At 41.1% G+C, this 25,486-nt stretch overlaps 1 protein-coding gene and 1 pseudogene across 4 annotated transcripts in view; both read left to right on the top strand.

Annotated features, from left to right (window-relative positions):
* The window catches only part of APH1B (aph-1 homolog B, gamma-secretase subunit), an 83,317-nt gene that overhangs the window by 11,491 nt on the left and 46,340 nt on the right, over positions 1-25,486 (top strand). For all 4 annotated transcript variants that reach the window (XM_043555234.1, XM_043555235.1, XM_043555236.1 and 1 more), the window contains one exon: positions 17,504-17,631. In XM_043555234.1, the coding sequence (XP_043411169.1) occupies positions 17,504-17,631 (128 nt within the window). The remainder of the gene's footprint in view (positions 1-17,503; positions 17,632-25,486) is intronic.
* On the top strand, positions 14,110-17,165 carry LOC122468544 (annotated as a pseudogene).

Raw genomic sequence — 25,486 nt, 5'->3', positions numbered from 1 at the left:
AACACCCAGTGCTCATCCCAACAGGTGCCCTCCTCAATGCCCATCACCCACTTTCCCTTCCCTCCCACTCCCCATCAACGCTTAGTTTATTCTCAGTTTTTAAGAGTCTCTTATGGTTTGGCTCTCTCCCTCTCTACCTTTTTTTTTTCCCTTCCCCTCCCCCATGGTCTTCTGTCAAGTTTCTCAGGATCCACATAAGAGTGACAACATATGGTATCTGTCTTTCTCTGTGTGACTTATTTCACTTAGCATCACACTCTCCATTTCCATCCACATTGCTACAAAAGGCCATATTTCATCCTTTCTCATTGCCAAGTAGTATTCCATTATGTATATAAACCACAATTTCTTTATCCATTCATCAGTTGATGGACATTTAGGCTCTTTCCATAATTTGGCTGTTGTTGAAAGTGCTGCTATAAACATTGGGGTACAAGTGCCCCTATGCATCAGTACTCCTGTATCCCTTGGGTAAATTCCTAGCAGTGCTATTGCTGGGTCATAGGGTAGATCTATTGCTAATTTTTTGAGGAACCTCCACACTGTTTTCCAGAGTGGCTGCAACAGTTTGCATTCCTACCAACGGTGCTGGAATGTTCGTTCCCCTTTCTCCACATCCTCGTCAATATCTGTTGTTTCTTGTATTGTTAATTTTAGCCATTCTCACGAGTGGGAGGTGGTATCATCATGGTTTTGATTTGTATTTCCCTGATGATGAGTAGTGTTGAGCATCTTTTCATGTGTCTTTTAGCCATCTGGCTGCCTTCTTTGGAAAAATGTCTATTCATGTCTTCTGCCCATTTCTTAACTGGATTATTTGTTTTTTGAATATTGAGTTTGATAAGTTCTTTATAGATTTTGGATACTAACCCTTCATCAGATATGTTATTTGAAAATATCTATCCTTTCCTATTGCGTTGGTTGCCTTTTAGTTTTGATTGTTTCCTTGGCTGTGCAGAAGCTTTTTATCTTGATGAGGTCCCAATAGTTCATTTTTGCTTTTGTTTCCCTTGCCTCGGATGACATGTCTCATAAAAAGTGGGTCAGAGGGGTTGCTGCCTGTGTTCTCCTCTAGGGTTTTGATGGTTTCCTGTCTTACATGTAGGTCTTTTATCCATTTTGAATTTTTGTGTATGGTATAAGAAATTGGTCCAGTTTCATTCTTCATGTTGCTGTCTAGTTTTTGCAACATCATTTGTTGAAGAGACTGTCTTTTTTCCATTGGATATTATTTCCTGCTTTGTTGAAGATTAATTGCCCATATAGTTGTGGTCCATTTCTGGGTTTTCTGTTCTGTTCCATTGATCTGTGTGTGTGTGTGTGTTTGTGCCAGTACCATGCTGTCTTGATGACTACAGCTTTGTAGCATAGCTTGAAGTCCAAAATCGTGATGCCTCCAGCTTTGCTTTTCTTTTTCAGGATTACTTTAGCTATTCAGGGTCTTTGTGGTTCCATACAAATTTTAGGATTGTTTGTTCTAGCTCTGTGAAAAATGCTTGTGGTATTTTGATAGGGATTGCATTTAATGTGTAGATTGCTTTGGGGTAGTATAGACATTTTTAAAATGTTTGTTCTTCCGATCCATAAGCATGGAATGTTTTTCCATTTCTTTGTATTCTCTTCAGTTTCTTTCATAAGTGTTCTATAGTTTACAGAGTACAGATCCTTTACCTCTTTGGTTAGTTTATTCTTAGTTATCTTATGGTTTTTGGTGCAACTGCAAATGGGATTGTTTCTTTGATATCTTTTTCTGCTGCTTCATTGTTGGTGTATAGAAATGCAACAGATTTCTGTACGTGGATGTTATATCTGCAACTTTGCTGAATTCATTTATTAGTTGTAGCAGTTTTTTGGTAGGATCTTTCAGGATTTCTACAGAGTATGAAGTCATCTGCAAGTTTGGCTTCTTCCTTGCCAGTTTGGATGTCTTTCGTTTCTTTTGGCTGAGGCTAAGACTTCCAATACTTTGTTAAATAGTGTTGGTGAAAGTGGACATCCCTGTCTTATTCATGACCATAGAGGAAAAACTCTCAGTTTTTCCCCGTTGAGGATATTAGCTGTGGGTTTTTTGTATATGACCTTATGATGTTGACATATGTTCTGTATACCCCTACCTTGTTGAGGGTTTTTATCAAGAATGGATGCTATATTTTGTCACATGCTTTTTCTGCATCTGTTGAGAAAATAGATCATATGGTTCTTATCCTTTTATTAATGTGATGTATCACATTGATTGGTTTGCAACTATTGAGCCACCCTTGCAGCCCAGGAATAAATCCCAGTTGATTGTGGTGAATAAATCTTTTAATGTACTACTCGATTTGATTTCCTAGTATCTTGTTGAGATGAGTTGACCTTTTTATTCAAAGATACAGTATAAAAGGACCACCTCATTTCAAATTCCTTTTTCATCCACCAGGTAAAAATTGTCATGCTGCCATGATCATACATTTAGAGTTGATAATGTACATAATATAAAATTTATCTTAAATGTTCAAGAAGAATCTTTTAAAAATAGTTTTAAGAAAATTCCATTGTATTTTTTTCTCCACAAGTTAGATCATTAAAATAAGTGTCCCCCATAAACACGTTCTATTAATTAAAAATTATTTAACATCTTATGGGGTGCCTGGATGGCTCTGTTGGTTAAGTGTTGAATTCTTGGTTTCAGCTCAGGTCATGATCTCATGGTTCGTGGAATGAGCCCCGTATTGGGCTTTGCATTGACAGCACAGAGCCTGTTTGGGATTCTCTCTCTCCTCTTTCTGCCCCTCCCCCTCAAAATAAATAAACATTAAAAAAAATATTTAACATCTTATACTAAAGGAATTTCTGTCCTCAAGGATCTTACCCTCTGGCAGGGAAAATGAGACTAAAAAAAAAGGAATAACTGTTTTAATATAATTTAAGGTAGCAGTAGAACCAGATATCGGAAGGTATGCCCAAATTTTAAAAACTGCCACAGGTATGGAGGTTCCTCAAAAAACTAAAAATAGAACTACCCTACAATCCAGCAATCACACTACTAGGTATTTACCCAAAGGATATAAAAATACAGATTCAATGTAGCACATGCACCCCAGTGTTATAGCAGCATTAACAACAATAGCCAAACTATGGAGAGAGCCCACATTCCTTACACAGAGGAATATTACTCACCCATCAAAAAGAATGAAATCTTGCCATTTGCAGCAATGTGGATGGAGCTAGAATGTATTGTGCTAAGCGAAATAAGTTAGAGAAAGACAAATACCATATATTTCACTCATATGTGGAATTTAGGAAACAAAACAGATGAACATATGGGAAGGAGGAAAAGAGAGGAGAGAGGGAAACAAACCACAAGGGACTCTTAACAATAGAGAACAAACTGAGGGTTGCCTGAGGGAGGTGGGTGGGAGATGGGCTAGATGGGTGATGGGTACTAAGGAGGCCACTTGTGATGAGCACTGGGTGTTGTATGTAAGTGATGAATCCCTGAATTCTCCTGAAACTATGATTGCACTGTATGTTAACTGAAATTTAAATAAAAACAAGCTGCTGAGGTAATTTAGTCATCCTGACTGTTTTAGTGATCCCTAAACCCAGTAGACTCTTGTTCTTCATTTTAGTCCAGGCCTTGGTATCTCCTGTCTAGATTACTACCATCAACTCCCAACTGCTTAGTGTTTCCTCAGCACACATTTCATATGAATCTGTCCTATATGCAGGCAGCCACCAAACTGATCTTCCTTATACAAACATGTATGACTTGCTAGGGTCTCTTCTTTCCAGGGATTAAGTCAGGGCCCATTACATCTGGCTACAAGTTCATGGGTTGGACTTATTTAGAGGCACCTCCAACAAATCTAATTTTCTTCATCGTAAGCATTCCATAATTATAGCATTTCTGGCAGTTTTTTAAAGGAATTATAATGAACATTAGGTTTTTAGAATAAATGTAATGTTAATAGCTAAAGTCTGTTAGAGTCTAGTATAAATGAACAAAACATAATCAGGAGGGAGTATTACTGCTACGCTTTTCTGTATTTTCTGAAATTGGCCTATTATACTGCTACCTAAGCAGTTTTCTTTTGGTTCACATAGCATTCTCCTAATGGAGTTTCTTTTTCTGCCAGCTTCTTTCACTAGATGGTGCTAATTCCCTTTCATAAGACTAGCTGAAGATGATTCTTTTGGAAGAAAGTGAAAGAAAGATGTGCTAGCAGTTTGGGGATTGTATTTGCAATTTCTGTAAATGCAAGAGAAAATGCAATATTCCAAAGAAAATAAAGTATTTTAATGTCTCTGGCTGTTAGGATGGCAGGTTGACCATGCTGTGAATATGACCTATAGAAATAAAGAACAGCTGTCATTTTATTATATGCAAGAGTTTCTTATTTGTTATAGCATCATTATTTGGAACATAAACTCTAAATTATGCATTGAAGACATTTTCATTGCATTTTTTTTTCAATATATGAAGTTTATTGTCAAATTGGTTTCCATACAACACCCAGTGCTCATCCCAAAAGGTGCCCTCCTCAATACCCATCACCCACCCTCCCCTCCCTCCCACCCCCCATCAACCCTCAGTTTGTTCTCAGTTTTTTTTTTAAATTTTTTTTTCAACGTTTTTATTTATTTTTGGGACAGAGAGAGACAGAGCATGAACGGGGGAGGGGCCGAGAGAGAGGGAGACACAGAATCGGAAACAGGCTCCAGGCTCTGAGCCATCAGCCCAGAGCCTGACGTGGGGCTCGAACTCACGGACCGCGAGATCGTGACCTGGCTGAAGTCGGACGCTTAACCGACTGCGCCACCCAGGCGCCCCAGTTTGTTCTCAGTTTTTAAGAGTCTCTTATGCTTTGGTTCTCTTCCACTCTAACCTCTTTTTTTTTTTTTCCTTCCCCTCCCCCATGGGTTTCTGTTAAGTTTCTCAGGATCCACATAAGAGTGAAACCGTATGGTATCTGTCTTTCTCTGTATGGCTTATTTCACTTAGCATAATAACACTTTCCAGTTCCATCCATGTTGCTACAAGGGGCCATATTTCATTCTTTCTCATTGCCATGTAGTACTCCATTGTGTATATAAACCACAATTTTTTTTATCCATTCATCAGCTGATGGACATTTAGGCTCTTTCCATAATTTGGCTATTGTTGAGAGTGCTGCTATAAACATTGGGGTACAAGTGCCCCTATGCATCAGTACTCCTGTATCCCTTGGGTAAATTCCTAGCAGTGCTATTGCTGGGTCATAGGGTAGGTCTATTTTTAATTTTCTGAGGAACCTCCACACTGTTTTCCAGATAGACTCCACCAGAAGTCTGCTAGAACTGATACATGAATTTAGCAAAGTTGCAGGATACAAAATCAATGTACAGAAATCAGTTGCATTCTTATACACTAATAATGAAGCAACAGAAAGACAAATAAAGAAACTGATCCCATTCACAATTGCACCAAGAAGCATAAAATACCTAGGGATAATTCATTGCATTTTAAAATAATAACCTCAAGTTTGTATATATTTTGTGTTTGTTGTATATGTTATTTATAATTGCTATCATAACCACTTATTTAGGCATAAGCTCATTTTTTTAAAGTTTATTTATTTTTGAAAGAGAGTGAAAACATGTGCGAGCGGGAGATGGGCAGAGACAGAGGGAGAGAGAGAATCCCCAACGGGCTCCGTGCTGAGCATGGAGCTCAGTCCCACGAACATGAGATCATGACCTGAGCCAAAACCAAGAGTCAGTTTTTTAACTGACTGAGCCACGCAGGCACCCTGCCATGAGCTCATTTTTAATTTGTTAGTTAAATCTGTAAGTTTATATGTTAGTTTAACATATGTCATTACACATGCCTAAGTAGTAATCAGAATAGGGCCTATGGGGTCACTATGTTAGTGTCAGAGATACACTGTATAATACCTGTCTGTACATAAATTTTTGTATTACAAGTAGGCATAGTTTATAAATGATATGTATTTCTAAGTTAATTATTTTTATTTATAGTTGTGTAGCAGGCGAGCATTAAATTTTATTAGAGTCATTACCATCTTAGTAACGCTGTATAGAGGCAAAAATATGGAAATTGGAGTCCAAAGTTCAAGTCTTTTTCTGGCTCATTAATTTAGTATTTTGGGCAAGTCCATTTGATCATTTAATCACTCATTCCACACAGGAATATTAAGTGTTTTTATCAAACAGAAGTTATACCAAGCTATGAAAATACAGCTTAATTGGTGTCTGTGACTTCCACTCTTAGTGGGGGATGAAGACAAACAGCTGATTATAGTAAAGTGTGATAAATGTTACGATGAGGAAGAGCCATGAGCACACAAAAGTCAAGCCCTGACCCATGCTCAGTTGACCTTGTGCTTGTCTTTTTAGTACTTTCTGCAGTTGTTATTAAGTGGTCACGTGTATAGTTATTTATGTCTTTCTCTCCAGCTGGATGCAAAGCCTTTTAAGCGCAAGGACCATATCTGTTTTGTTCACACCAGCACCTTGTAGAGTCCTGTATTTCTCAAATATTGATGGAAAAAATGAAAGCTGGGCACAGCTTATGGAGAAAGTGCTATTTGAGTAGAAACTGAAAGATGAATAATAGCTAGGCAGGCAAAAGAAGGAGGTTGTCAGGGAAGAATGTACCAGGTGGAGGGAAGAGGTCTTTTCCCTACTGTCCTGGAGGTAAGAAAGACATTGTTCATTGGGTAAAGGAAGTACTGGACTTCTGTCTAACCCTCAATTTCCTCATCTTTCTTTTTTTTTCTTTTATATTTGGCTTTTATTTATTTTAAATACGAAATTTATTGTTTAATTGGTTTCCATACAAGACCCAGTGCTCATCCCAACAGGTGCCCTCCTCAGTACCCATCACCCACCCTTCCCCCCTCCCATCCCCCAAACAAAATTTCCTCATATTTCAAGAAGAACAAAAATGATGCCTAGCTCCGAGTTGTAATGAATTAAATGAAATTAATTTAGAGTGTAAATAATTGAATAAACTGTAAAATGGCAAAAAGGTAGAACAAGTTCTTATCAGGGTAGAGAATTTGGTTCTTGAAATTAAAAAACAGGATTTGGAGGATAATTTCTCTAATTTATGTGGAATCTGGGTTTATTACTCTGAATTGTCTCTCATGCTTTAGAAGAAAAATGTCTTTAACTGGTACTCAGTAAGAAGGACAGCTAATATTTTATTCTTAAAACTTCCCCAAATCATTTCATTTATATTTTCTTGGCAGTGCTCCTATCTAGGTAAGGTCTTAAACTTTGTACCCACTCACTAGGAGAAATCAGCACAGGTCAGATCATCATGTTCAGTTCTGAGCATTGTGATTTAACAGGAATACTAAAGAACTAAAATTGGTACAGAAGAACATTGTGAGTATGGTGAAAGACCTAGAAGCTGTGTCTAATGGGGACTGATTGAAGGAAGAGGAACGTTGAGCCTGAAGGAAAATAAAAGTAAGAGGAACACAGGAGATTCGATATTTGTTCCAATTTGTCATTCCCGTTATAGAATTACGCATCCACATCCTTGCATGGCCTGTCGTGGCCAGGATGTACTTCTCTGCGCTTGAGGTTACATGCAGTAATGTGACTTGAGTTGGTTAATTAGTGGATGTAAGGTAAGTCAGAGGCCAAAAAAGCACTTTATGGTTGGGCCTGCCTCTTTGGACTCTGGTCATGTGCCATGAGAACGTGTCCCGCATAGACTTGCATGCAGCTGTAGCAGCCTGTAGCAGTGCTGCCCAGCTGAGCCCAACCTTAATCAGCCAGAGCATAGTCAGTGAGACCTTTAGACCAATGAACATGACTCTTATAACCCAGTGAGTTTCCTTTTTTTCCTATAATATTTTAAGTATAATCCTTATGTCAGTTTGTTACATGTTTAGACTTTTATTATTTTTGTTAATGTTTGTTTATTTTTGAGAGAGAGAGAGAGAGCGTGAACAGGGGAGGAGCAGAGAGAGGTAGACACAAATCTGAAGCAGGCTCCAGGCTCCGAGCTGTCAGCACAGAGCCTGATGTGGGGCTCAAACTCATAAACTGTGAGATCATGACCTGAGCTGAAGTCGGACGCTTAACCAACATAGCCACCCAGATGCCCCAGGTGTTTAGACTTTTAAATGAAAGCTCTTTGTAAGCAACATTATCTCAAATGACTGTCTTACCAATTACAAAGTGGTAGACTAATAGATTAACATCTATTAATGATACAGAGAAAGTTTTTAACAATGGAGATTAATCTGCAATTCCTACTCATTTCTGAATGTATTAGAATCTTAATTTCTTAGAATAAATTATCAGAGCTAACTGCCACTGCTTATGATGCAGTAATATGTCATCAGTGTTGTCATCACATATATTTTCTCGTTATGTTTTCATTATATCAGTGGCATAATAGTCTTTCCTTCAAGCTGTCCATGTAACAGAGAATGGGAAACTCTACTGTTGGAATGTCCTTGGCTTGTTAGAGACTAGCAGCTTGTGATACGTTATCATGGATGCAGAGCACCGACAACGGTCTTTAGGCAGTATGCAAACAGGGAGCTCAGGAGGCTGCTTCACAGTTTGGCTGAAAGAACGACGAAGGCTGTGGCTCTAAGACTTGGTGGCTCTTTCAGATATGTTCCAGGCTACTTTCTGAGACACTGATGTCTTTTCTGTCACATGGCTGAGTGGCTGGCCCCTGCTGACCCCTATGTAGCTCAGGCAGTCTACTGGCTTCTGCTGCTCATTTTTCTTTAGGTCATGTTTCTTCTTCTTTGCATGTGAATAAGTCCTTATTTTCTTCATCCACTACTGCCTTTAATTTTTGGTGTTTTTGTGTTTAGTTTCTTTTTCTTCCCAGAGAAATTCCCAGAGAATTTTTTCATAGCAATGATGAGCAGGATATTACTCTGCAGATGATTTGCGCTGGATAAAAGTAACATTTTTGGAATATCATCTGACATAGTATCTTTTTTTCCTTCAGTCCCATAGGAACATATATTTTTTCCACTACCTCACTATTTACAAGTTTAAAAGGGGGGGAAAAATCCACCCTGTTTCCAGCTTTATTGACCAGTCTGGCCTTTCTCAGTCACCTCAGCGTGATCCTGTGAGCTCCATTGCTGTGTTGGAAGCATGTTCTGGGAGTCCTGGCATTTGCTGATCTGTTCTGTGCCTACTTCTCGTCACCAAGGATGCTCTTCACCGCTGGGATCAGTGGTGCCAGTTTGCTCCCCTGCCTCTCCATGGTTCTTCTAAAGAGAACTAGAATGTTCACATCAGGGCCGCTGCATTGCATCATTTCTGGGGAAATCATTCATATTGTAATATTTCACTGGTGTACTCTGAGGTTTTCCTCAGTACTCTGAGTGCTATTACTGGAGCAAGTCTTAGCCAAATTTCCTGGAACCAGACTTTTTGTATTTTATGCATAAATGTTTAGAAATCTTTGTGGTTCTTTTTTAAGGAATTAATCAACCTTGAGGCTTATTTTTAAGGGATAGATCTATTTGATTTTTTTTTTTTTAATTTTTTTTCAACGTTTTTTATTTATTTTTGGGACAGAGAGAGACAGAGCATGAACGGGGGAGGGGCAGAGAGAGAGGGAGACACAGAATCGGAAACAGGCTCCAGGCTCTGAGCCATCAGCCCAGAGCCTGACGCGGGGCTCGAACTCACGGACCGCGAGATCGTGACCTGGCTGAAGTCGGACGCTTAACCGACTGCGCCACCCAGGCGCCCCTGATCTATTTGATTTTATCAGCTTTTTCATTATTCGCAGTTCTTCACCAAAGAAGATATATTTTATTTCATCGAAATATCAAAAATATTTTGATATACGAAGATTTTGATTTACAAAGGTTTACTCAAATATTAACTTTGAATATTTACTTGAATATTTTTTTCAATTTTTTAATGTTTTTTATTTTTGAGAGAGAAAGAGTGAGCGAGTGTGAATGGGCAGGTACAGAGAGGGAGAGGGAGACACAGAATCTGAAACAGGCTCCAGGCTCTGAGCTGTCAGCATAGACCCTAATACGGGGCTTGAACTCGGAAATGGCGAGATCATGACCTGAACCGAAGTCAGATGCTTAGACGGAGCCACTCAGGTACCCCTTTACTTGAATATATCAATCTTGAGATTGAATTCCCAGTTTCAGATGTTGATTTTCCATCTTTGGGGGATTTTTTTCTTCTTACATTGAATGGAACAATGATTTGAAAATCTGACTTCTCATCAGTAATTCTGGAGGACAGAAAACAGTGCAACAACATCTTTAAAGTGATGTTCTTAAGAAGTCTTCCTCATTTCAATTGATGCCCTTCCATCCTTCCTCTTGCTCAGGCAAAAACCTTGGCACAATTCCTTTCTTGGCACAATTTTTCCTGTTTTCTTATAACTCAAATCCAGTCCAGCTACACATCTTACCTCCAACTTTCATTTAAATCTCCATCCAAGTTCTTTTGTGCTTAGTGTTGCTTTATATATAGCATTAGGAACGAACGGTTTGAGAGCTGGTTTGGAGCAAACACTTAAAGGTAAATCTTGGGATGCCTAAGTGGCTCAGTCAGTTAAGCGTCTGACTCTTGATTTAGGCTCAGGTCATGATCTCATGGTTTGTGAGCTCAAACCCTATGTTGGGCTCTGCGCTGACAGTGTGGAGCCTGCTTGGGATTCTGTCTCATTCTCTGCCCTTTCCCTGCTTGCTCACTCTCTGTCTCTCTCAAAATAAATAAATAAATAAACAAACAAACAAACAATTAAAAAAAAAAAAAAGGTAAATCTGATGATGCTGAAACTATTCCAGGCCAGAGACAAACATGGAAAGGCCCTAGTTAATGTCGTAGAGCCAACACAGCATTAATACAAAGCAGTAGAATCCGGAGAACCCACACTCCCTGCCCACTGCCAGAGGATGGGTTTCCCATTAGGGAGTTGTACCGTAGGTTCCCATGAACGCTGCCTTAGGCCACTCATGCTCCCAGTGGCAGCTGTAGCCAATAACTTTTGGCATAGTTATCCAGCATTTTTGTGACAATAGCTGAGTAATAGAGTTTCAGTTTTTTGTAAGTGTGCTACATATGGGAAATAAAAGAGTTGACTCATTTTTCTTCAAAAAGCCTTCCTAGGATCAACAAGCAGCATTTGGAGCAGAGTTTCTCAATGGCACTGTTGACATTTGGGGTCAAATAATTCTTCGTTAGTGGGTGGTGGAGGGCTGTCTTGTGTATTGTAGGGTGTTCAACAGCATCCCTGGCCTCTGTCTACTAAATGCCAAAAGTACCCCATCCCCAGTTGTGGCACCCAAAAATGTCTACAGATATTGACAAATGCTCTCTGGGGGCAAAATTGCCTCACTTGTGAATCACTGAGTTAGAAGGCAGATTTGGGTTCAGTTGGAGAAGAAACTTTCCCATCGTGACTGCTTTAATGAAGTAAGCTTCTAGACTGGATTTGAAGTGGACCCTGTGGGATTTACTTTTTCATTGCACAGAGATTAGTTCATAAAACGTCTAAGAAGTTTCCCAATGCTGACTCCCCACTCTGATGAACTAATCTGGAGAGGATTTCATCATTTTTTAACATTTGTTAGGGAGACTTTAAACAAAATCATATCTTCGACAGTCTTTCCAGTTCATGAGAATATTTCAGAAGCATTGTCGTAAATATGAAATGATAAATGCTGTTTAAACACCAGTAGTTAATTCAGATTGCTTTCAGGACATCTCTGTTATGATCTGTTTGGTATTAGGGGATAGTACTACCCCTTTCTTATTGCTATGTAATATAAGATAGTTTTCAATATGTCTTTTTTAAATCTTGGAGAATGATCAGCAATGTATATATTTCTATATTATAATAATTAGGTCACAGGAATGTCATGTTTTTTAAAGCTAAATTTTAAGTTAAATCACTCTTACAGGAAAAGCATTTTCAAAAATATTTAGTTCTGTGGCTTGACTTCTACTTTGGCTAGGTCAATGGAGATCGCTCAAGAATCCAGAGAGTTTCTGTAACCAAGAGGGATGGAGAACAGTCCCTCACTTCACAGAACGTTGACACGCCAGACTCTTTTCTTACTTGGAGAAGGAGGCCAGAAGCTCATTAGTAACTACATTCTGTCTGTAGGCAGTTGAGGCTAACCCTTGGCTTTGCTAAGTCCTCCTCTGCATGTTGCTGCCACCACCCAGCAGCAGCCTTTGGCTCTCTCTGGCATAGTTGGAGATACTCTGAAGTTGTCGAGGGAAGCCAGATGATAGCAGTGTCTGTGCTGGTAGGATCTAGTATTAGAATCAGTCGCTATTTTAAGCTGCTATCTTTGCAGGGACAGAAAAGTAGATACCAGGAATAAGGGAGAGAGGGACAAGCATGAAAATGAGGATATTTGTGAATCTGTGTGCTGAAACATTTAGAGTATATTCAGGAAGAACAAAAGAGCCAAATGTGGCCTCTTAAATGTGGTAAATGTGGCCTCTTAAAGATAACACTGAAACATTTTGCTTAAAAATGGGTTAGATTAAAACATTCTTTACCAAGGGAATTTGACTTAAAAGATATTTGGAAGAGGAAGTCCATTATCAAACTAGCAGCTACAGTTTCACAAACAGATGTACAAAATTTGTTAGAATGTTAATCAGGTTTCTGATTAATGTTCCAAAACACTAGAAATTATAGAACTTCCTTTTATCAGTCTTTATTATAAAGAAGTTGTGAAATTTATATGATTAAGTTAGAGAAGTTTTTTTCTATTTTTAAGAATATTAGAACAAAGCACACTTAGGGTTAGATTCACTGAAGGAATTGTTGAATTTTATAGTTAGGAACATGAAATGAGCAAGTTTTACTAATGAAAAGATAATATCCTAGAATAGCAAATCCTCTAGTTGGAATTCTGTTTACTAGAGACAAGTATCAACATAGTATGTATGTACCTCTAGCTACATGTACATGGCAGGATACTCAGGTCTCCATTTCTCTTGGACCTCTAACCAGTTGCAGAGGGAATAAACAATGAATCGCAGTATTCTAAAGAGCACATTGTAATAGGAAAGGCTTGTGATGACATGGAAGCCAGCCAGAAATGAATGCCAGCCGAGTAAATAAGCAGTCAGGTAAGAATATGCAGTGTTTTCACAAATGTCCGAGAGGTCCCCTTTGGATACTGTTAATAAAACAGGAAACTGAAAGGATGAGGCAGAGTCCCATGGGATTGTGTTTTGTGCACCGCGATAGCCCCAGTGCCTGGAACAGTGCCTGCCCATAATGGACATTGAATAAGTATGGGGAGGAAGACGACAAATGTAAAAGTAATACCAGGTCAGAGGAAGAAATAAATGTCCAAGAGTGAAGAAGAGTGCATTTTAAAACATAGCCCAGTACCTAGGAAACTTGGATAAATGTGGTAACCGCTTGCTGCTTTGCCTCGCTTTCTTTCCCACATGACAGTACAACTCATTAAAGGCTCTGCCCTACTCATCTTTGAACCTGGAGACGATAGCAGATGGTAGCATCATTTACTGAAAAGCTGTGGTTTATATTAAAGCACTGTTCTTCCCTGGAACAGCCCTATGAGGTATTATTGGCCCCATTTCTGAAATAAAGGAAACAGAAGGGGAGGGAGGTTAAATAATCTGGCCAAAGCCATATTGTGGAGCTCGCATTCCATCTCAGGATTGTGTGACTCCTGAGCTCCTATACAGAATCTTTAGGCCAGACTATCCAGGTGCTCAGTAAATGTGTGCTCAGTGTTTTTTAAAAATGAAGATTAGGGGTCCTAAAGAATTCACCAAGGAGATGGCATCAAGCTAGATCTTAAGTAAAAGTAAGATTTGGATGTGGTGAAATGTTGCCATCATCCCAAAGGTACATATTTTAAAACTCCTCCTCTACTTTAAAGTATTTGTCATCATTTCACTAAATGATGTCATTATATATAAAAACTTGCCTTCTAGGGGAGCCTAGATGGCTCACTTGGTTAAGCTCCCGATTTAGGCTCAGGTCGTGATCTCACAGCTTGTGGGTTCAATCCCTGCGTCAGGCTCTATGCTGACAGCTCAGAGCCTGGAGCCTACTTTGGATCTGTGTCTCACTGTCTCTCTGCCCCTCCCCCGCTCACGCTTTGTCTCTCTCCCTCTCTGGAAAGTAAACAAACATTAAAAAAAAATTAAAACTTGCCTTCTTCTAATCACAACAATTATATCCTTTTAATGTATAACAGTTTTGTCCTTTTAATGTAGTTTTGGGATGTTTTTAACTTTGTAGAAATAGTGGTTGGTGTCCCACAATATACTTTTGTCCCCACTAGCATTATATTATTGAGATCATTTATATTATAGAGCATATAGCATTCCATTGTGTGAATACACCACAGTTTATCCTTTCTGATAATGATGGAAATTTTTTGTTAATATAAACAATGATAGTATAAATATTCTTGTATGTGTCACTTGGTGCACACATATTAGAGTTTTCCAGGGTAGTGGTTCTCACATTTGAGCATACATCAGAACCACCTGAAGGGCTGTTTAAAAACACAGGTTGCAAGGCTCATTCAGGAAGTCTGGGGTAAGTCCCAAGAATGTGCATTTCTAACAACGTCTCAGGTACTAATGATCTATTGATCCAAGAACTAACTGCTTCAGAGTATATATCTAACTGTGGAGTTGTTGGAGTGAAATAGAGAGTACATACTTTCAATTTTACTAGGTAATGCTAGATTGTTTTCCTGTCAGCAATGTGAAAGCGAATTGTCAGACTTGAATTTTTGCCAGACTGGTGGGTGTTAATGGTATCTTCTTATGTGGCTGAAAGGGGAAATCGATATGCTTTTTTTTCCTCATATTAAAACTTTCAGAATAGACCCTAGAAGCAGCTTCTTGGCTCCTTCTCGAACCTCAGGCAGGTTTAGCCTACTTGCCTCCACTCCAACTTCCACACTGGCCTCCACCATGTCTATCAGGGTGACCCAGAAGTCCTACAAGGTGTCCTCCTCTGGCCCCCGGGCTTTCAGCAGCCTCTCCTTCACTCACACGCCTGGCTCCCGCATCAGCTCTGCCCTGTCCTGGGTGGAAAGCGGCAGCAGCTTCCAGCGTGGCCTGGGCAGCAGCATGAGTGTAGTTGGGGGCTACGGCAGGCCCGGGAGTATGGGGGGCATCACGGCTGTCTCAGTGAACCAGAGCCTGCTGAGCCCTCTTAAGCTGGAGGTGGACCCCAACATCCAGGCCGTGCACAGCCAGGGGAAGGAGCAGATCAAGACCCTCAACAACAGGTTTGCCTCCTTCATCGACAAGGTGCGGCATCTGGAGCAGCAGAACAAAATTCTGGAGACCAAGTGGAACCTCTTGCAGCAGCAGAAAACCTCTCGCAGCAACATGGATAACACGTTCGAGAGTTACATCGACAACCTTCGGCGGCAGCTGGAAACCCTAGGCCAGGAGAAGCTGAAGCTGGAGGTGGAGCTTGGCAACATTCAGGGCCTGGTGGAGGACTTCAGTAAATATGAGGAGATCAAAGAACGTGCAGACATGGAGGATGAATCTGTCCTCATCAAGAAGGGTGTGGACGAAGCTCACATGAACTAGGTGGAGCTGGAGTCCCGCTTGGAAGGGCTGACTGATGAGATCAACTTCTTAAGGCAGCTGTACGAAGAGGAGATCCGTGAGCTGCAGTCCCAGATCTCAGACACGACTGTGGTGCTGTCCATGGGCAGCAGCCACTCCCTGGATCTGGATGGCATCATTGCCAAGGTTAAGGCCCAGTATGAGGAGATCGCCAACAGCAGCCAGGCTGAGGCTGAGACCATGTACCCGATCAAGTACGAGAAGCTGCAGACGTTGGCCAGGAAGCATGGGGATGACCTCCATCTCACAAAGACGGAGATTTCCAAGATGAACCAGAACACTAACTGACGCCAGGCTGAGATTGAGGGCCTGAAAAACCAGAGGGCTTCCCTGGAGGCCACCATAGCTGATACCAAGCAGCTGGGGGAGCTGGCCGTGAAGGCGCCAATGCTAAGGTGGCCGAGCTGGAGGCCGCTCTGCAGCGAGCCAAGCAGGACATGGCCCGGTAGCTGCAGGAGTACCAGGAGCTCATGAACATCAAGCTGGCCCTGGACATCAAGATCACCACCTACTGCAAGCTGCTGGAGGGTGAGGAAAGCAGGCTGGAGTCTGGGATGCAGAACATGAGCATCCACACTAAGACCTCCACCGGCTACTTGGGTGGGCTGGTCTCAGCCTACAGGGGCCACATGAGCCCTGGCGTCAGCTATGCCTTCCAGTCCGGCTTCAGCTCTGGCCAGAGCTCTGCTTCCTCTGGCCATGTCAGCTCCTCCAAGGCTGTGGTGGTGAAGAAGATCGAGACCCGTGATGGGAAGCTGGTGTCCCAGTCGTCTGACATCCTGTCCAAGCGAACAACCACTGTGGTCCCTCCCAGCCTCCCCGCTCCCGTGGCTGCCGTAGAGCCTGTGGGGGAAGGAGCCGTGCAGGGGAGCGTCGGGAATGAGAGGCCCACCTAAGTCTCACCTCAGTCCTTGGCCTACCCTTAGAAGGAGTCCACCACCCTGGGTACCCCCGTCTTGCCCATGTCCCCAGCTAAAAGCCAATTCAAGAGTTTTTTCCCAAATAAAGCCTCAGATGGCTCTGCCAATCCTCCCCTTCCCCCCCAAAAAACCTTTCAGAATATGCGGAATTGGTTCATTTTAAATAATATTTTCAGGGCACAGGAAACACACTCTTTTCCACAGAAAAATCTGGGTGTGCTGATCAAATTCAGTTTTTGTTGCCTAAGAAGAATCTTAGATAATTGTTGTAATTTTTAATTTTTTTATTCTTCCATTGGCCTTTTTAAAAAGGAAAGAACACAGGAGAAATTCCACTTTAGTGAGACTTGTGTAAACTGAATGTACTCTGTTTAGTTGAGGATGGTGCAAAAGGCTAATTTGGAAAGAGTTGATTAGATACCACACTAGTTTTATTGCGTTCCTCAGAGATACACCTTGAAAGCCAGGTCCAAGCTGACTTTAGATTTAATAGGTTCACATTCTGCATGAGAAGCTACTGCAGACCTGGCGCCTCCTTCAGAAATGTTGCTTTCCAGGGGCGCCTGGGTGGCTCAGTTTATTGAGCATCCAACTTTGGCTGAGGTCGTGATCTTGGGATTCGTGAGCTCGAGCCCTGCATTGAGCTCTTTGTTGACACCTCAGAGCCTGGAGCCTGCTTCGGAACCTGTGACTCCCTCTCTCTCTCTGCCCCTCACGCGCGCGCTCTCTCTCTCTCTCTCTCTCTCTCTCTCTCTCTGTCTCTCAAAAAATAAACATTAAAAAAAAAAAAAAGTGTTGCTTTCCAGTTTACTATTTGAGCAAATGTGTGTCAAAGTCCTGCTTCTGGCAGGTGGTAGTTAAACTCTCAAGGTGGTGTACCGCACCCCAAGAGCCTGTTGTGTCATGACCAAGTGTGACTGGGCTTTGGCATCCGTGTCTGTATGACTGGACACTAATTGATAACTGTCTTTCAGCTTTCATGACGCTGGTTATCATATTGCTGCACGTGTTCTGGGGCATCATATTTTTTGATGGCTGTGAGAAGAAAAAGTGGTCTGCCCTTCTTGTAGTTCTTCTGACCCATCTGCTGGTGTCAGCCCTGGTGAGTATTGATTGTCACCGTGCTCACAGTATTTTTTGGATCATAAGTCCACATATGGTAGATTCCACTCTCAGTGAAACACATGCTCATGAGAAGATGAAGCTCTTTAATGAGTGAATGGTAGATAGATAGATAAATCATCTATTCCTACAGAAAAAAGCCACTATTAATTTGTTGGTTGATGTCATTAAAGATTTTATTCTATGCATCTATCTTTCTTTTATGGGTATAGTCAAGCCTGAAATAGTCTTGCATTAGGCTTACATTATGTAACACGTCTTAAATAAGTACCATGTTATTAGAAATCCTTTTCATATATACAGGTTAATAGCCTTATATCATTACATAGAATTATATTATAGTTTGCTCAACTGATTGATCACATCTATTTCAAAATTTTGTTTCTTACAATGCTGTCTTGAACATCTTTGTACGTGAAATTTTTTCAATATGATGTTTAGATTTCATGGAATGAAAATATGAAATTAAATGGTACAAATATTTTTAAAGCCCTTGATATAAATTGGTAAAGTCCTCTCCACAAGGATTGTACCATTTCTACTCACTCTGATAAATAACAAGGGTGCCCATTTTATTCCCTCCTCACTGAAATTATAATTATTATGCCAGTTTTCTAAATAACTAAAATTTAAAAAGAAAGCTTGACTAGCTATATTTCTTAAGAATATTTAATGGTTTGGGTTTGACTTTCATGGTAATTTGCCATGTATTTACATCAGAATTATCCCCACCACTGCCTTGTCCAGACCCTTATCATTTCTCATCTCTTAGTATTAGAAGGGTTCTTTCTGATGGTGTCCTACCTCATGTTTCTCTCTTCTCCATCCACTTAGAATTTATATCAAGTTTTCTCATACTGGGCTCCTTGACCTCTGATGCATCTAAAATGAAGTCTTGCAGGGGTGCCTGGCTGGCTTAGTTGCTAAAGCACGTGACTCTTGATCTCTGGGTCGTGAGTTCAGGCCACCAGTTATAGGCATAGAGATTACTTAAAAGATAGATAGATAGATAGATAGATAGATAGATAGATAAAAATGCAGTCTTATTGCTTCCCCTTCCTAAAACCTTTCAGCGGTACAGGATACTAAAGTTAGTGTGATGGCAACTATGTGAAGCCAAATCTTCATGGAAAAAAAAGACTGGAAAGAGAAAGCATTAAAATACTAATAGTATTTATCTCTGAGTGGATTCTTTTCTTCTTTATAGTTTTTGGCATGTTCCAAATTTTCTGCAATGTACGCTTCTATAATCAGAAAAGAAAATTAAATGAAAAAACAAATGTCCTTTTCATGGATCCATTTGGCTAATTCATTCATTCGACAAATATTTACTGAGTACCTTCTATGTTCCAGGTGCTGTTTTAGGTAAACAAAACAGTTTAGTGAACAAAACAAAGATCCCTGCTTTTACAGTTTAGTGGTGAGAGAAAGGCAGCAAGCAGCAGGCGTGATAAATAAGAAATTTTATCGTGATAGGTGCTATGGAAATAGAGCAGAGTTAAAAGGAATCCAGAGTGTGGGGAGGCAGAGGATGTCCAATTTTTTAATTAGGTGGTCAGAGTAGGCTTCGTTGTGAAGGTGACCTTTGAGCAAAGAAGTGAAGTAGATTGGTCATGCGGCTCTCTGGGGAAGAGCATCCTGGACTGCACAGCCAGTAGCAAAGTCTAACATCAAAGAAATTGCTTGGCGTATTTTTGGAAGTGAGGGTGGCCAGAACAGAGTGAGCTAGGGTAAAGGTAATAGATATTGTCACGGAGTTGACACAGTTGGGGAGGGAAGTAGAGGTTAGAAGTGAGAACCGCATCTAGATAATGCAAGATGTTGACATTTACTGTCAGTGAAATGGGAGTCGTTGCAGGGTGTTAGGGCCATGATCTGACTCACATTTTTAAAAGATCACTTGGCCGTGTTAGGAGTGAACTGTAGCAGGGAAAGATTATAGTCATCAGGAGAAGGATGGTGATAACTTGGGTGAAAAAGCAGTGGATATAATGAGAAATGATCAGATTGAGGATATATTTTTGAAAGTAGAGCCAGCAGTATTTCCTTACAGATTGGGTAAGGCATAGAGTGAAAGAAGAGGAGCCAAGGATGTCTCCAAGGTTTGGGCCTGGACAATTAGAAGGATGGAACTTCCATCAGCTGGGATGGGGGAGCTTGTGAGGGTGGATCAAGGAGTTCGTCTGGACACATTATAAACGTAGTAGAGGTGCCTATTGGACATCCTAGTGAAAATATCCATTAGGCAATTGGATGAGAAAGTACGGAGTTGGGGAGAGAAATCCAGGCCAGAAATCCAAAGACTGAGCTCTGGGACGCTCCCACATTGAGACTGGGGAAAGAGAAGGTGCCAGCAAAAGAGACTGAGAAAGAGCCACTAGTGAGGTTGGAAGAAAACCAGGAGCCAGATGTCCTGGAAGCCAGATGTGTTAAGGAGAGAATGATCAGCTGTAGTAGATGCCTGTGGAATAAAACCCAGACTTCTTCGTTTGACATAAGCCTCTTATCAGCCTTACTGGTACAGAACTTAACCTCCTGCTGCTCCCCACAGTTCACATCATATGCTCCATCTAAATTAATCCATTGTGGCTTCCCAGTAGGTGTGCCTTGTCCATGCTGTTTTATCTGCAGTGACGCGTCTCCCCCTAACCTAAGTCAGTTTGGAAAAGTACTCGTTCCATGTGAAGCCTCCCTGGAAAAGGTGCATATTCCAGACTGAGCACGATCACCGGCCCTTATTCATAGCTGTGTTATAACACTTATCCACAGATAACACTGTTTTATTTAATATAGTTATTTATTCATTTATTATTATTTTTTAAAATTTACATCCAAGTTAGCATATAGTGCAATAATGATTTCAGGAGTAGAATCCAGTGATACATACAACACTCAGTGGTCATCCCAGCAAGTGTCCTCCTTGATAGCCCTTGCCCATGTAGCCCATCCCCCCATCCCAAACCCCTCCAGCAATCCTCAGTTCTCTGTATTTAAGAGTCTGCAGCTACTTTCGAGGGAGTGCTTTTCCTGTACTCTCACGATGTGCTGCACGCTTCTCCCCTTTCTCTGTCCTCTCTCTGCAAAAACAGCTCCCTACCCTCCACAGCTTCTCTCTCTCTCCCCCACTTCACCTCTCCGCACCATGTACCTGCCAAGTTCTGTGGTTCAGGTTATGCAGATTGTTGTGTTAATCCTCAGATCAATTTCCTAGATGTGCAAAATAATGTGGTGCTGATTAATAGTAGTTATCTCTGAATAGCAGAGGGGGGAGGGGAACGGGGTAGTGCTTGGTGGCTCAGTCGGTTAAACATCTGACTCTTGATACCCGCTCAGGTCTTGATCTCCTGGTTGTGAGTTTAAGCCCCCTGTGGGGCTCCATGCTAGACATGAAGCCTACTTAAGAAAAATAACACACACACAGAAACATATACAGATCAAAAGTGTACATCTTGTAACCTATGTAACTCGAACCTACATGAAAACTAAAACATCAGATCCCATGAGCCTCCTACCACGGTCCTGACTTCTAACACCATGGCTTGCCTTGCCTTTTGGTAGTTTATGTAAACAGAACTATACGGTATTTACTCTTGTGTCTGACTTCTTTCGCTTAACATTATCTTTGTGAGATTCATCTATATATATTGCTCATTTATTGCACTCTAGTATTCTACTTTGTGACTGTACTATGATTTATCCATTCTACTGCAGAAATGGTATCTCTAGTTTTTGACTTTTGTGACTAATTATAACGCTTTGAGCATTCTAGAATATATCTCTTTTGAATATATGTGTACATTTCTTTTGGATGTGTGCCTAGGAGCGGAATTGCTGATCATGGGGCGTGCATATGTCAGCTGTTCATACCACTCAGCTTTTCAGAGTCGTTGTATTGACTTACATTCCCATTAATTTGTGAGTGGCAGTTCCTCCACCTCCTCACCAATGGTTGGGATGGCACTGTCTTGTTACTGATCCCCCTGGGTATGTGGTGGTATCACATTATGGTCTTAATTAGCATTTCACTAATGATTAATGAGATTAAGCAGATCTTCATATATTTATTGGCCATTTGGATCATTTTTTTTTTTTGAGTTGTAAGAGTTGTTTATTTTTTAAATTTTTTATATGAAATTTATTCTCAAATTGGTTTCCATACAATACCCAGTGCTCATCCCAACAGGTGCCCTCCTTAATGCCCATCACCCACTTTCCTCTCCCCTCCCACCCCCCATCAACCTTCAGTTTATTCTCAGTATTTAAGAGTGTCTTATGGTTTGCCTCCTTCCCTCTCTGTAACTTTTTTACCCTCCCTTCTCCTCCTCCCTGGTCTTCTGTTGAGTTTCTCAGGATCCAGATATGAGTGAAAACATATGGTATCTGTCTTTCTCTGCCTGACTTACTTCACTTAGCATAACACTCTCCATTTCCATCCATGTTGCTACAAATGGCCAGATTTCAGTCATTCTCATTGCCAAGTAGTGTTCCGTTATATATATAAACCACATCTTTTTTTTTTTTTTTTTTAAACGTTTATTTGTTTTTTTGAGACAGAGAGAGACAGAGCATGAACGGGGGGAGGGTCAGAGAGAGAGGGAGAGACAGAATCTGAAACGGGCTCCAGGCTCTGAGCTGTCAGCACAGAGCGCGACGTGGGGCTCGAACTCACGGACCGCGAGATCATGACCTGAACCGAAGTCGGTCGCTCAACCGACTGAGCCACCCAGGTGGCCCAAAACCACATCTTCTTTATCCATTCATCAGTTGATGGACATTTAGGCTCTTTCCATAATTTGGCTATTGTTGAAAGTGCTGCTATAAACATTGGGGTATAAGTACCCTTATGTCAGCACTCCTGTATCCCTTGGGTAAATTCCTAGCAGTGCTATTGCTGCATCATAGGGTAGATCTATTTTTAATTTTTGAGGAACCTCCACACTGTTTTCCAGAGGCTGTACCAGTTTGCATTCTCACCAACATTGCAAGAGGGTTCCTGTTTCTCAACATCCTCGCCAGCATCTATAGTCCCCTGATTTGTTCATTTTAGCCACTCTGACTGGCATGAGGTGGTATCTCAGTGTGGTTTTGATTTGTATTTCCCTAATGAGGAGTGACGTTGAGCATCTCTTCATGTGCCTCTTGGCCATCTGGATGTCTTCTTTAGAGAAGTGTCTATTCATGTCTTCTGCCCATTTCTTCACTGGATTATTTGTTTTTGGGGTGTGGAGTTTGGCGAGCTCTTTATAGATTTTGGATACTAGCCCTTTGTCTGATATGTCATTTGCAAATATCTTTCCCCATTCCATCGATTGCCTTTTAGTTTTATTGATTGTTTCCTTTTCAGTGCAGAGCTTTTTATCTTGGTGAGGTCCCAATTCATTTTTTGCTTTTAATTCCCTTGCCTTTGGAGATGTGTCAAGTAAGAAATTGCTGCAGCTGAGGTCAGAAAGGTTTTTTCCTGCTTTCTCCTCTAGGGTTTTGATGGTTTCCTGTCTCACATTCAGGTCCTTCATCTATTTTGAGTTTATTTTTGTGAATGGTGTAAGTTAGTGGTCTGGTTTCATTCTTCCTGCATGTTGCTGTCCAGCTTTCCCAGCACCATTCGTTAAAGAGACTGTCTTTTCTCCATCGGATAATTCTGTTTTTTTGAGAGCAAGAGAGAGAACAGGCATACACACGTGAGTGGGGGAGGGGGAGAGAGAGAGAGAGAGAGAGAGCCAGAGAGCGAGAGAGCGAGAGAGCATGTGAGCAAGGGAGGGGCAGAGAGAGAGAGGGGGAGATAGAAAATCCCAAGCAGGCTCCATGCTGTCAGCGCAGAGCCCAACTCAGGGCTCGATCCCACAAATTGTGAGATTATGACCTGAGCTGAAATCAAGTCAGACTCTCAACTGACTGAGTCACCCAGGCGCCCCTGGATAATTCTTTTGTGAAGTGCCTATTCAAATCTTTTGCCTATAAATCATTTTGATTTTTAGGAGTTCTCTTTATGTTCTCTGACAAAATGTCTTTGTCAGATATACATACTGTAAATAACTTCTCCTGTACCGTGGTTTATCTTTATCTCCTCATACTGTTGTCTTTTTTTATAAGCAAAGTTCCTCATTCTAATGTAGTTTGATCAGTTTTTCTTTATGGTTTGCAGTTTTTGTGTTCTGTTCAATAAATACTAACCTATCTGAATTTCAAGTTTTAAAATTTGTTTATTTTACTCATTTGTGTATTCTAATTTTTTGCAACAATCACAGCTGCTTTTGTAATTGTTTAAAAGAGAAAAAAATTTAAAGAAACTAAAGAGAAATACAAAAGAGCTTAGCACCCTGTAAAATAAATTAAAATTCAGTGGATTTGAGGTAAAGAATTATTCTGAAGAATCCAGAAAATGCTCAATGCCTGTCATACCCACCAATGCCTCTTGAGAAAAGCACTTTTTCTGCATAAGTAGCTCCCTGCAAAATCAGCCCATTTTCCTGGCCAGAGCTGATAGGTGGGGTCATGTACAGGCATGGTGAGGGTAAGGACAGTGAGGAGCCGTGGAGGCACTTCCCCTGAAGCCCCTTATTGGCAAAGGTGTATGGTGGCAAGTTGACCCAATCAGATTCTCTCCTTTGGTACGTGTAAGTGCTGGCTTACGTGGGAACCCATCTCCTTATCTTACCCTGGCCCAGTAAAGGAAGTATCCCTCTTTCTGTCAAAGGCCAGTCCCTCCTCCTGGCCACCAGATCCAGTTCTCGTTTAAGGACTTCGCTCCTCTGATTGTGCCCTTTATCCCATACCACCAGCTTTTCCCTCTTTTCATCAACATAGAGACATATCTTTTTGCTTTTTTTTTTTTTTTTAGAGAGCATAAGCAGGGGAGTGAGGTGGGGGAGGTGGAGAGAGAGAGAGAGAGAGAGAGAGAGAGAGAGAGAGAGAATATCTTAGGTAGGCTCCATGCTTAGCTCAGAGCCCAATGCAGGGTTCCATCCCATAACTCTGGAATCATGACCTGACCCGAAATCAAAAGTCGGACGCTCAACCACTGGAGCTACCCAAATGCCCCCATATAGTCATATCTTTAAAAAAAAAAAAAATCTCTCCTCTTGCCTTTCCCCCAACTAGCCTTCACTCCTTTTTTTTTCTCTTCCACATCACAGCCAAATTTCTCAGAGTTATGTCCACTAATTTTGTCTCCACTTCTTCACCTCTCCTGCTTCTAATCCAGTCTGGCTTCTGCTCAACCACCTTCTTTGTTGTTGTTGTTGTTCTTAAATTTTTTTTTTAACATTTATTTACTTTTGAGAGAGAGAGAGTGAGCACAAGTAGGGGAGGGGCAGAGAGAGGGAGACAGAGGATCTGAAGCAGGCTCTGTGCTGTGAGCACAGAGAATGATGCTGGGCTGGAACTCATCCAGCATCCCAGCTGGAGCCACCCAGGTGCTCCTCAGCCACTCTTCCAAGATTGCACTTGTCAAGGTCAAAACAGACTTTCGTTTCTCCAAATCTGATGGACATTGGTGTTTTGGGTTTTTTTTGTTTTGTTTTGTTTTGTTTTTTTCATTTCAGCAGCCTTTAAAAGAGTTCACCCCCTGTGAAACATTTTCCTCTTTTGACTGCTATATCACACTGTCCTGATTTTTCTTTTACCTCACTGTTTACTCTTCTCAGACCCCTTTGCTGACTCTCTCAGTACGAGTCAAGCTCACAGATTGGGGTACCTGGGTGGCTCAGTCGGTTGAATGTCCGACTTTGGCTCAGGTCATGATCCCGTGCTTCATGGGTTCGAGCCCCGTGTCGGGCTCTGTGCTGATGGCTCAGAGCCTGGAGCCTGCTTCAGATTCTGTGTCTCCCTCTCTGTCT

This window comes from Prionailurus bengalensis, chromosome B3 (genome assembly GCF_016509475.1).
Source record: "Prionailurus bengalensis isolate Pbe53 chromosome B3, Fcat_Pben_1.1_paternal_pri, whole genome shotgun sequence".
NCBI classification, from domain to species: Eukaryota; Metazoa; Chordata; class Mammalia; order Carnivora; family Felidae; genus Prionailurus; species Prionailurus bengalensis.
The sequence above is the reverse complement of the archived record's forward strand: the minus strand, read 5'-3'. Positions and strand labels throughout refer to the sequence as shown.